The sequence below is a fragment of the Pseudochaenichthys georgianus genome, unplaced genomic scaffold, assembly GCF_902827115.2.
Source record: "Pseudochaenichthys georgianus unplaced genomic scaffold, fPseGeo1.2 scaffold_373_arrow_ctg1, whole genome shotgun sequence".
NCBI lineage: Eukaryota > Metazoa > Chordata > Actinopteri > Perciformes > Channichthyidae > Pseudochaenichthys > Pseudochaenichthys georgianus.
Window position 1 is genome coordinate 178,816 of NW_027262963.1, and position 13,156 is coordinate 191,971.

The 13,156-nt window shown below is 44.0% G+C and overlaps 2 protein-coding genes across 2 annotated transcripts in view; both read left to right on the forward strand.

Moving 5' to 3' along the window:
- LOC117442236 (NACHT, LRR and PYD domains-containing protein 3-like) overlaps window positions 1-7,595 on the forward strand; it is a 123,494-nt gene extending 115,899 nt beyond the window's left edge. Inside the window, exons 12-15 of the mRNA XM_071202382.1 lie at window positions 991-1,164; window positions 2,454-2,600; window positions 6,759-6,805; window positions 6,889-7,595. Coding sequence (XP_071058483.1) covers window positions 991-1,164; window positions 2,454-2,600; window positions 6,759-6,805; window positions 6,889-7,502 — 982 coding nt within the window. The 3' untranslated portion in view covers window positions 7,503-7,595. The remainder of the gene's footprint in view (window positions 1-990; window positions 1,165-2,453; window positions 2,601-6,758; window positions 6,806-6,888) is intronic.
- Window positions 7-908, forward strand: LOC139433393 (NLR family CARD domain-containing protein 3-like). Its single transcript, XM_071202383.1, has one exon. It carries the CDS (start codon window positions 27-29, stop codon window positions 906-908), a length of 882 nt encoding a protein of 293 aa, XP_071058484.1. The 5' UTR covers window positions 7-26.
- Window positions 7,596-13,156: the final 5,561 nt, after the last annotated feature.

Here is a 13,156-nt window from a genome sequence, read left to right on the forward strand (position 1 = left end):
GAGAGCTGCCCAAGACCCTGACTGAGATGTACATCCACTTCCTGGTGGTTCAGTCCAAAGTGAAGAACGTCAAGTATGATGGAGGAGCTGAGACAGATCCACACTGGAGTCCAGAGAGCAGGAAGATGATGGAGGCTCTGGGGAAACTGGCTTTTGAGCAGCTGCAGAAAGGCAACCTGATCTTCTACGAGTCCGACCTGACAGAGTGTGGCATCGATATCAGAGCAGCCTCAGTGTACTCAGGAGTGTTCACACAGGTCTTCAGAGAGGAGAGAGGACTGTACCAGGACAAGGTGTTCTGCTTCGTCCATCTGAGCGTTCAGGAGTTTCTGGCTGCTCTTCATGTCCATCTGACCTTCATCAGCTCTGGGGTCAACCTGCTGTCAGAAGAACCAACAACCTCCAGGAAACCAAAACTATTCAGATCCAAACCCAAACCTGAACTAACACATCTCTACCAGAGTGCTGTGGACCAGGCCTTACAGAGTCCAAACGGACACCTGGACTTGTTCCTCCGCTTCCTCCTGGGTCTTTCTCTGCAGACCAATCAGAAACTCCTACGAGGCCTGCTGACACAGACAGGAAGTGGCTCACAGACCAATCAGGAAACAGTCCAGTACATCAAGGAGAAGATGGATGAGGGTCTGTCTGCAGAGAGAAGCATCAACCTGTTCCACTGTCTGAATGAACTGAATGATCGTTCTCTGGTGGAGCAGATCCAACAGTCCCTGAGTTCAGGACGTCTCTCCACAGATAGTCTGTCTCCTGCTCAGTGGTCAGCTCTGGTCTTCATCTTACTGTCATCAGAAGAAGATCTGGACGTGTTTGACCTGAAGAAATACTCTGCTTCAGAGGAGGCTCTTCTGAGGCTGCTGCCAGTCGTCAAAGCCTCCAGGAAGGCTCTGTGAGTACAGAGATCATTGATTTAGTGAATCAGTTTTTAACACACTGCTGTCTCCTGAATAACTGTTGTCCTCATCGTCTCTTCAGGCTGAGTGGCTGCAAGCTGTCGGAGAGAAGCTGTGCAGCTCTGTCCTCAGTCCTCAGCTCCCAGTCCTCCAGTCTGAGAGATCTGGACCTGAGTAACAACGACCTGCAGGACTCAGGAGTGAAGCTGCTGTCTGCTGGACTGGAGAGTCCACTCTGTGAACTGGAGACTCTCAGGTCAGAGACCAGAACACTTTGACTCAGCCAGCAATACAAGTCCATACCACCATCAGCCATGCTGCTGTGCTGTGGGAAGCCATCTCTCACATCTGTATCTTTGTAACGCAGCAATGAGAGAACACACGTTCACATGCATGTGTCATATTTCGGTTAGCTACATTTAACCAAGTGACTTTAGCCAAAGCCTTAGCTAGCTTTGTTTTAGCAACTCACTAAAACAAATGTGTTACATATATTTTGTAGTACCCATTTGTGAAATATGACAGCTTGAGTAGCTTTGAAAACCGTGATCCTGGATAGAATGAATTTCCTCCGGGTTGGCAGTGAGCGGCCGTTTCTCGATGTCGAGTAAAGCTGCTGCAGAGCCACTATTTCAAGTATACTACGACATCGAGTGGCGCCGAATGCTGGGCATTCAAACAGTCCTCCGGCGCTACTCGATGATGTAGTATGCTTGAAATAGTGGCTCTGCAGCAGCTTTACTCGACATTGAGAAACGGCCAGTTTCTCTCCAAAGTGAGGAGTTCAACTATCTCAGGGTCTCGTTAACGAGGGAGGGTCAAATGAAGCGTTAGATGGACAGGCGGTCTGTTGCAGAGTCAGCAGTGATGCAGGCGGTGTACACAATCGTTAAGAGAGAGGAAGCTGAGCTGGAGGTCCGTCTGCGACCAACCCTTACTCCCCGTCACGAGCTTTAGGTAGTCACTGAAAGGATGAGACCACAGATACAAGCAGTCTCACTGAGCGTCAGACTAAAGCTTCTTCTGCAGGCTGACTGGGCCTCAGAGATTGGGGGAGGAGCTCTGAAGAGACAGAACATGCCGAGTGATTTAATTTGTGTCCTGGGACGCCTTAGGACCAGCCAGCAGGAGCTGAGGCGGAGCTGGATAAACACCATTTCATTATTCTGTGTCTAACACTCTGGATGATTTCTGAAATACTACATTTATCTCCACAACGAGCAGCCCTGATAGGCCACACTGTGAGCGTCTGAGACGATCTGCCTGGTGGTGTTGGAGGTCTGATGTCCAAACTGTAGTAGAGTGTGTCGGCTGCAGATCTTCTCGTAGTCATCTCTCTTGTCTTTGTTCACATGATCCTCTATTCCTTTGTTTTGTGATCTGTTCATATCAATAAGACCCTTACCATGGCTGTCCAGTTGAACTGTGAAGCAGTGACTGGAGTTGTGGGTGTAGAGATGACCCAGAGGTGATGCAGTAATAAGCCCCGCCCCCTTCCAGTCCTGGACCCTCAGATGATCTGACGGCTTGTTTGTGTGTCTGCAGGCTGTCAGGCTGTCTGATCACAGAGGAAGGCTGTGATGCTCTGGCCTCAGCTTTAAACCCCTCCCATCTGAGAGAGCTGGACCTGAGCTACAATCATCCAGGAGCCTCAGGGGGGAGGCTGCTGTCTGCTGGACTGGACACGCTCAGGTATGGAGAGGCACTCAGTCTGATGGAGGAGGTAGAAACTTATGGCCCAAACAATGCCTGCAAAAAGAAAATACACGATACATGTAAAGACAATTCATCAAATATAGAACTTCAGAAGCAGAAAATAAATATAAAAGATAGAAGAATAAATGAACCAATATTATGAGAATAAGTAAGAAAGAATACTATAATGAAATACTAAGAATAATCAGAATAATCAGAAAGGTTGATGGAAGGTATTAATAGTGTTGTTAGAAACGGAGCAAAGAGTTCAGGTTACCCTGAGTTTCTTGTTGACAAAGATCATGTTATCAATAACACAGAAGAAGTGGTTCATGGTTTGAACCAAGTCTTTGTGAATGTGGGGCCGGATCTGCAGAAAGAATGCAAAGCGTAGAAACAACTAAAGGGGAAGATACAGACCTCTGGAATGAAAACAACAGCTCTCTGTTCCTCAGAGCAGGCGAAGAAAGAGAAATCAGAGACACTGTAAATGTAAAAGCAAGTCCTCGACCGATTGGAATCATATCGATTTGATTAGAGTCAAAAACATTATTGAAGAAATTGCAGAACCATGGACACATCTTTGTAACTTGTCTTTTCCATCTGGTACATTCCCTAATGAAATGAAAATAGCTAAAGTTATACCATGATATCAAACTGGGATAAACACCGAGACACGCATCACATGTTTCTCTGCTCTCCCACTTTCATCCTTAAAAGGTTTTTACAAAAAGACTTGACAGTTTCATGGAAACACATCAGCTGTTGGACGACAGTCGATATGGATTCAGGAAAGACAGATCAACATGTACGGCACTGATGGGATTAAGTGAGCAAATAGCAAACTGCTTGGACAATCAACAACAAGCAGTGTGAATATTGATAGAGCTGCAGAAAGCATGTGACACCATAGATCCAACGTGTTACTGACGGCACTGGAAAGGTGTGGCATCAGAGGGTGGGATTACACTGGCTGAGGGATTATTGAAGCCACAGACAACACTTTGAGAAAGAGGTGAACATAAATCAGAAGACATGAACGTAACGTGTGGAGTACCTCAGGGGTCCGTGTTGGGTCCACAGCTGTTCATCATATACATCAACCATATCTGCAGAGTATCAAATATATTGACATGTATTGTATTTGCAGATGATACTAATATGTGTTGTTCTGGTGACAGTTTGAAACAGCTGATGGAGGGAATAACAGCAGACATGATTAAAGTCAAGCATTGGTTTGATGAGAACAAATGATCATTAAATAAAGCAGAACAAAGATTATGCTCTTTGGAAAACATCAAACAAATCCTCAGGTTAATCCTAGACAACACAAATATAGAAAGAGTATATGTAAACAAGTTCCTTAGTGTTAGAGCGCAACTTCAGCTGGAAACCTCATATCCATCACGTCAAAGCTAAACTGGCTAAGACGATCGCACTGTTGGGGAAAGCAAGACACACTCTGGAGAACACATCGTGATATACTCTGAGTGATACTCTCACATCGTGATATACTCTGAGTGATACTCTCACATCGTGATATACTCTGAGTGATACTCTCACATCGTGATATACTCTGAGTGATACTCTCACATCGTGATATACTCTGAGTGATACTCTCACATCGTGATATACTCTGAGTGATACTCTCACATCGTGATATACTCTGAGTGATACTCTCACATCATGATATACTCTGAGTGATACTCTCACACCGTGATATACTCTGAGTGATACTCTCACATCATGATATACTCTGAGTGATACTCTCACACCGTGATATACTCTGAGTGATACTCTCACATCGTGATATACTCTGAGTGATACTCTCACATCGTGATATACTCTGAGTGATACTCTCACATCGTGATATACTCTGAGTGATACTCTCACATCGTGATATACTCTGAGTGATATTGTTAAGCTCCGTGATCGCTTTTCAGGACTGAACCCACAATACAAACACGGACAGAAAAACAGGAGTTTGTAGCAAAAGGTTTATTTTCTAATCGTGACAGGGGATACTAACTGTGTAATATAGTCCAGGAAAGGGGATACAAAAGCGAGGGAATGGAGATCCTCAGCCGAGGCTCCGGAGTGAGCTGGGGATATCGCCAGGCAGATGAGAGGTGGCTTGAGCCTGAGTCTGTACGCTCCCGAGAGCGAGTAGGTTGGAGTAGGAGTTAGTGTTTGTCCTACCAGACAGGAGTGTGGCGAGCAGGGGTTTCAGAGCGAGGGAGCGAGCAGGCTGGAGCGGGTAGCGTGGAGAGCGGATGAATCCGACGAGGAAGTGGCTGGACGTGGCTAGCGGAGGAGGTGATGATGGGCTCTGGATAGAGAGACAAACAGGTAAGACACAAACTGATTCCAGAGTTGTGTCAGGCTAAGCTAGAAAGCAATATGTTTACCAGTGTAACCTTGACGACGAACTGGTGAAGACTGGATGAGGAGACCAGGTTAATAAGCAGGTGTGGATGAGTAGATGATCAGGATGAATGAGAAGCAGCTGCGGAGATGAATTGGCAGGAACCAGAAGTAGGTCAGCCACGCCCAGCCCGGGAGACAAACAGACAGACAGACAACAAAAAGGGAAGCAGAAGGAATGGAGTACTGCAAATCCTTACAGATATACTCTGAGTGATACTCTCACATCGTGATATACTCTGTGTGATACTCTCACATCGTGATATACTCTGAGTGATACTCTCACATCGTGATATACTCTGAGTGATACTCTCACACCGTGATATACTCTGAGTGATACTCTCACACCGTGATATACTCTGAGTGATACTCTCACATCGTGATATACTCTGAGTGATACTCTCACATCGTGATATACTCTGAGTGATACTCTCACATCGTGATATACTCTGAGTGATACTCTCACATCGTGATATACTCTGAGTGATACTCTCACATCGTGATATACTCTGAGTGATACTCTCACATCGTGATGTACTCTGAGTGATACTCTCACATCGTGATATACTCTGAGTGATACTCTCACATCATGATATACTCTGAGTGATACTCTCACATCGTGATATACTCTGAGTGATACTCTCACATCGTGATATACTCTGAGTGATACTCTCACACCGTGATATACTCTGAGTGTCAAGTTCTTCAGGGTTAGGGTACATAGTGATTTAGTTGAACTTGAGAGGCTGGAGGGCAACAGAGGACGCTTGGACAACTCAGATTTTATTCTTTTTTGTCTTTATTTTTAACAATTATTATATTATTTGACAACTCCAATCATTTTCATCAGGTTGAAAACCTTGAAAACACAAATACAAACAAACGTTAGCTTCACATGCAAGTTCCAAACATTCCTGCCTTTCAGCGTATTTTAATTAAAAGGATAATTGAGTTATTTTAGAACCACATCATTAACTTCAATGATTGAATAAGAGAGTGTTTCTCTACTGGAAACACGCACCAGAGAAAACCTCACCTGAACACCTGCGCCGTCTAAAATACACATCAGCGATCTGGTTACATTTCAAAGTGCATCGTGCACAGAGCAAGAGATCGTCTCCTTGCTAGGAAACCACAGACGTTGTTCACAGACAGAGAGGGGGGTCTCATCTGAGAGGAGGTCTGGAACAACTCAAGGTCAGGAGAACTCTGAGAGGAGCAGAACGATCTGTGGGGGGGGCTTTGGAGCAGGAGCTCAACAAGCACACATAGCGTTCACTTTGAAGGATGCACAGAAACACTTCTCTGGAGAGCATGAGAATGAAGACAGGAGATTGAAGAGGAGAAGTGATTGTAAATGTGTAAATGTAAATATGTGAGTAGGAATAACTTGCAGACATGATTGAAAGGATAATCACTGATCAGCAGTAAGTAGGGGACCAATGAGCATGCTTCCTCCTGCTCCCTTCGCACACAGAGGATTCCTTATTATGATGATGAACATTGATACATACTTTATTCTAACAATACGCTGTTCTGCTTTCACATTTGTTATCCTGTAATCTGTTTGAAATAAAGATTGAGGTGAAATAATGTGTGGGGGGGCTGGAGTGTCTGGCAGTGATCAACATACTCCATCCTGAGTGTGGAGCTGGAACAGGAGTGATGTGGGGGGGCAGTCTGTGGACATGTAAGAGCATTCAAAGACTAACTGACCCCCTCTGCTTTCAGCCTGGAGCCTGCTGCAGTCCGGTTCTTGAGGCCAGGCCTCAGGAAGTGTGAGTGTTTTCATCCTGAGCATCTTCACCCTGAGACATCAGGGACATCAATAACCTTTAACACCTGCTGTGTCTCTCCTCAGATTCCTGTGGACTCACACCGGACTCCAACACGGTGAGCAGAGACCTCCGACTGTCTGAGGACAACAGGACGGTGACATGGGAGAGAGAGGAGCAGAACTATCCTGATCATCCAGAGAGGTTTGAGTCCTGGCCTCAGCTGATGTGCAGAGAAGCTCTGACTGGTCGCTGCTACTGGGAGGTCGAGAGGAGAGGAAGGGTTTCTATATCAGTGACTTACAGAGGAATCAGGAGGAGAGGAGGGGGAGGGGACGGTGGGTTTGGAGGGAATGATCAGTCCTGGAGTCTGGAGTGCTCTCCCAGAGGTTACTCTGTCTGGCACAATGAGAGAGGAACAAGCACCTCTCCTCCTCCTCCTCCTCCTCCTCCTCCTCCTCCTCCTCCTCCTCCTCCTCCTCCTCCTCCTCCTCCTCCTCCTCCCTCCTCCTCCTCCTCCTCTGGTAGAGTAGCAGTGTATCTGGATCATCCTGCTGGCTCTCTCTCCTTCTACAGAGTCTCCTCTGACTCACTGACCCACCTCCACACCTTCAGAACCACATTCACTGAACCTCTCTATGCTGGCTTTGGGTTCTGGTTCTTTGGTTCCTCAGTGTCTCTGTGTGCTCTGCAGGAGTGATACCCCCCCCCCTGAACACAAAGATCAGTATGTTCAGGATCACTCACAGCTGACTCTCAGGTCTTCAGGTCTGCTTTCTGTCTCCAGAACCAGAACTCTCAGGTCTTCAGGTCTGCTTTCTGTCTCCAGAACCAGAACTCTCAGGTCTTCAGGTCTGCTTTCTGTCCCCAGAACCAGAACTCTCAAGTCTTCAGGTCTGCTTTCTGTCCCCAGAACCAGAACTCTCAGGTCTTCAGGTCTGCTTTCTGTCCCCAGAACCAGAACTCTCAGGTCTTCAGGTCTGCTTTCTGTCCCCAGAACCAGAACTCTCAAGTCTTCAGGTCTGCTTTCTGTCTCCAGAACCAGAACTCTCAAGTCTTCAGGTCTGCTTTCTGTCTCCAGAACCAGAACTCTCAAGTCTTCAGGTCTGCTTTCTGTCTCCAGAACCAGAACTCTCAGATCTTCAGGTCTGCTTTCTGTCTCCAGAACCAGAACTCTCAAGTCTTCAGGTCTGCTTTCTGTCTCCAGAACCAGAACTCTCAAGTCTTCAGGTCTGCTTTCTGTCTCCAGAACCAGAACTCTCAAGTCTTCAGGTCTGCTTTCTGTCTCCAGAACCAGAACTCTCAAGTCTTCAGGTCTGCTTTCTGTCTCCAGAACCAGAACTCTCAAGTCTTCAGGTCTGCTTTCTGTCTCCAGAACCAGAACTCTCAGATCTTCAGGTCTGCTTTCTGTCTCCAGAACCAGAACTCTCAAGTCTTCAGGTCTGCTTTCTGTCTCCAGAACCAGAACTCTCAAGTCTTCAGGTCTGCTTTCTGTCTCCAGAACCAGAACTCTCAGATCTTCTGGGTCTGCTTTCTGTCCCCAGAACCAGAACTTCCAGGTCTGCTTTCTGTCCCCAGAACCAGAACTATCAGGTCTTCTGGTCTGCTTTCTGTCTCCAGAACCAGAACTCTCATGTCTTCTGGGTCTGCTTTCTGTCTCCAGAACCAGAACTCTCAGGTCTTCAGGTCTGCTTTCTGTCCCCAGCACCAGAACTCTCAGGTCTTCTGGGTCTGCTTTCTGTCCCCAGAACCAGAACGCTCAGATCTTCTGGGTCTGCTTTCTGTCCCCAGAACCAGAACTCTCAGATCTATTGGGTCTGCATTCTGTCCCCAGAACCAGAACTTTCAGGTTTTCAGGTCTGCTTTCTGTCCCCAGAACCAGAACTCTCAAGTCTTCTGGTCTGCTTTCTGTCTCCAGAACCAGAACTCTCAGATCTTCTGGGTCTGCTTTCTGTCCCCAGAACCAGAACTCTCAGATCTATTGGGTCTGCATTCTGTCCCCAGAACCAGAACTTTCAGGTTTTCAGGTCTGCTTTCTGTCCCCAGAACCAGAACTCTCAAGTCTTCTGGTCAGCTTTCTGTCCCCAGAATCAGAACTCTGAGGTCTTCTGGGTCTGATTTATGTCTCCAGAACCAGAACTCTCAGATCTTCTGGGTCTGCTTTCTGTCCCCAGAACCAGAACTCTCAGGTCTTCTGGTCTGCTTTCTGTCCCCAGAACCAGAACTCTCAGGTCTTCTGGTCTGCTTTCTGTCCCCAGAACCAGAACTCTCATGTCTTCTGGTCTGCTTTCTGTCCCCAGAACCAGAACTCTCAGGTCTTCAGGTCTGCTTTCTGTCTCCAGAACCAGAACTAAACCTGGAGTAGTCCAGTTGTTACTCTCCAAACATCTGGATCAAACTCCCAGAAACCTGCAGGTCTTGCTTCGTGTTTCTTTGAGTCTCTTCTCTTTTGAACGACTCGTTTGAAAAGCCATCTGATGACGTGTTTCCGCTGCACTGGTTCTGAACGCTCTGAATGTCTTCCGTTTGTTTAAAGCTCTTTGAATAGCCTCGTGTTGAAAGCTGCTGTAAATAAACCTGCCTTGCCTTTGCAATGTTGAGTTGGTCTTCATTTCAAATATCCATGTTTCTTAGAGGAATGATAGGAAAAAGGTATTTCTTGACATTTGATAGACTGCATTATTAACATGTTAACAACATATTAGGATTTGTAGTTGCAGATTGAATTCTGTTTAAACAGGTCGGTAATGTGCAGTTTCCTCCACTAGATGTCACTCTTTACCTTCTCCTAAATACTCTGCGCAATGCACTGATCCGTGCATCCGTTACTTTCACTTCTTTACACTACAGTATATGTAAAGATATATTCTATATTCTAATGTTCAGTGTTCTGTTTGACCTTATTCTATGTGACATGTTTAAAGGTGACTTATTCCTGCTTTGTACTTACAGCATTACGTCTTCTTTTATCCTTTTATACTTAAGTGTCTCTATCCTGCTCCTGATAAGATTTATATAAGTACATTTCGGACTAAAATAAAGACTAAATTGTATAAAAGTGTAGAAAGATCAGACCTTCTGAGCAGTGGATGTGAGGTCTGCAGTACCGCCTCTGCCCACTGTGAGGCGCCACGTGTCCGCGGAACAAAGAGTCACAGGTCCCTGAGATTGAAAGAACATGTTGAGCTTTGATTTCTAAAGTGTTTCCCCTTTAAAGGCAGTATTCACCCTGCTGTACTTCTCCGTGTTTTAATGCTTGGATTATTGTTTGTTTCAAATGTTACTAAATGTTGTGAAGCCTCGCAGGGATTTAAAGGAAGCTCAGCGTTAATGACAGGAAGCAAACCACCGGGAACACTTAGTAAAGAAACACTAAGTTACACGTGTTTTGCTTTACAGATAGAAACCCACCGGCTGCACACGGATACCTCACATGTGGAAATGTCAAGTACACATGAAATAAAGCAGATTCTCTGGAAGCGTTCAAACACCTGCTCCAGGAATACTATCACGTAAAGAAAGAGCCTTCCGGAAGCCTTTCTACTCCTGGGTCTTGGAAATCACAAACATCCTGAATCCACTTTGCAAAGGGCTTTTTCAGGACATTTCAAGTATACGTTTAGTCAGAATAAAACATCCAGGAAAGGTTAAGGGTTCTGAGATTTTTAAGGAGTTCTGGGGGATTTAAGGAGGACATGTAAGGTGTTCTGATACATCTTTAAAGAGTTATAGGGAATATTTAAGGTGTTTTGATACATCTTTAAGAGGTTATAGGGATGCTTTAAGGTGTTCTGATACATGTTTAAGGGGTTACAGGGATGCTTTAAGGTGTTCTGATACATGTTTAAGAGGTTATATGGATGCTTTAAGGTGTTCTGATACATCTTTAAAGAGTTATAGGGATGCTTTAAGGTGTTCTGATAAATCTTTAAGGGGTTATAGGGATGCTTTAAGGTGTTCTGATACATGTTTAAGGGGTTACAGGGAAGATTTAAGGTGTTTTGATACATCTTTAAGGGGTCACAAGGAAGATTTAAGGTGTTTTGATACATGTTTAAGGGGTTACAGGGAAGATTTAAGGTGTTTTGATACATGTTTAAGGGGTTACAGGGAAGATTTAAGGTGTTTTGATAAACCTTTAAGATGTTTCAGGGAAGATTTGAAGGCTCTGATATTGTTAAGGGGTTTCGGGGGACCTGGAGGGGATTTAAGGAGGACATTTAAGGTGTTCTGATACATCTTTAAAGAGTTATAGGGATGCTTTAAGGTGTTCTGATACATGTTTAAGGGGTTACAGGGAAGATTTAAGGTGTTTTGATAAACCTTTAAGATGTTTCAGGGAAGATTTGAGGGCTCTGATATTTTTAAGGGGTTTCGGGGGACCTGGAGGGGATTTAAACAGTTCTTATTATTTTTAAAGATATATTTGTGTATCTAGAGAATATTGAATGTGATCATTTTAAGGGGTGTCAGGGATGAGATTTAAGGTGTTCTTATTACATCTGAGTGATATAAAGAGCCTTTAAGGGATAATTTAAGGGTTTTTAAGTGTTTAACACCAGGCTTTATGGGAGCTCCTTAAGAGATAAGGGGTTTTCAGCAGAGGTTCCGGATGTTGTTAAGGGGTTTCAAGGAGCACACCATAATGTCTTATATGAAAGGGTTCTCTTAAGGGGGATTTTAAGGGGTTTTATTTGAATATATAGGGTTAGGATTATATAACCCTTATCAATGATTCTAAGTGTTATATTGAGTTAAAGGAGAGCTAGTCCCTGAGGATATAACCCTTATCAATGATTCTAAGTGTTATCTTGAGTTAAGGGAGAGCTAGTCTCTGAGGATATAACCCTTATCAGTGATTCTAAGTGTTATCTTGAGTTAAAGGAGAGCTAGTCCCTGAGGATATAACCCTTATCAGTGATTCTAAGTGTTATCTTGAGTTAAAGGAGAGCTAGTCCCTGAGGATATAACCCTTATCAGTGATTCTAAGTGTTATCTTGAGTTAAAGGAGAGCTAGTCTCTGAGGATATAACCCTTATCAATGATTCTAAGTGTTATCTTGAGTTAAGGGAGAGCTAGTCTCTGAGGATATAACCCTTATCAGTGATTCTAAGTGTTATCTTGAGTTAAAGGAGAGCTAGTCCCTGAGGATATAACCCTTATCAGTGATTCTAAGTGTTATCTTGAGTTAAAGGAGAGCTAGTCCCTGAGGATATAACCCTTATCAGTGATTCTAAGTGTTATCTTGAGTTAAGGGAGAGCTAGTCTCTGAGGATATAACCCTTATCAATGATTCTAAGTGTTATATTGAGTTAAGGGAGAGCTAGTCTCTGAGGATATAACCCTTATCAGTGATTCTAAGTGTTATCTTGAGTTAAAGGAGAGCTAGTCCCTGAGGATATAACCCTTATCAATGATTCTAAGTGTTATATTGAGTTAAGGGAGAGCTAGTCTCTGAGGATATAACCCTTATCAATGATTCTAAGTGTTATCTTGAGTTAAAGGAGAGCTAGTCTCTGAGGATATAACCCTTATCAGTGATTCTAAGTGTTATATTGAGTTAAGGGAGAGCTAGTCTCTGAGGATATAACCCTTATCAATGATTCTAAGTGTTATCTTGAGTTAAAGGAGAGCTAGTCTCTGAGGATATAACCCTTATCAGTGATTCTAAGTGTTATCTTGAGTTAAGGGAGAGCTAGTCCCTGAGGATATAACCCTTATCAATGATTCTAAGTGTTATCTTGAGTTAAAGGAGAGCTAGTCTCTGAGGATATAACCCTTATCAGTGATTCTAAGTGTTATCTTGAGTTAAGGGAGAGCTAGTCTCTGAGGATATAACCCTTATCAGTGATTCTAAGTGTTATATTGAGTTAAAGGAGAGCTAGTCCCTGAGGATATAACCCTTATCAGTGATTCTAAGTGTTATCTTGAGTTAAAGGAGAGCTAGTCCCTGAGGATATAACCCTTATCAATGATTCTAAGTGTTATCTTGAGTTAAGGGAGAGCTAGTCTCTGAGGATATAACCCTTATCAATGATTCTAAGTGTTATATTGAGTTAAGGGAGAGCTAGTCCCTGAGGATATAACCCTTATCAGTGATTCTAAGTGTTATCTTGAGTTAAGGGAGAGCTAGTCTCTGAGGATATAACCCTTATCAATGATTCTAAGTGTTATCTTGAGTTAAAGGAGAGCTAGTCTCTGAGGATATAACCCTTATCAGTGATTCTAAGTGTTATCTTGAGTTAAGGGAGAGCTAGTCTCTGAGGATATAACCCTTATCAGTGATTCTAAGTGTTATCTTGAGTTAAAGGAGAGCTAGTCTCTGAGGATATAACCCTTATCAGTGATTCTAAG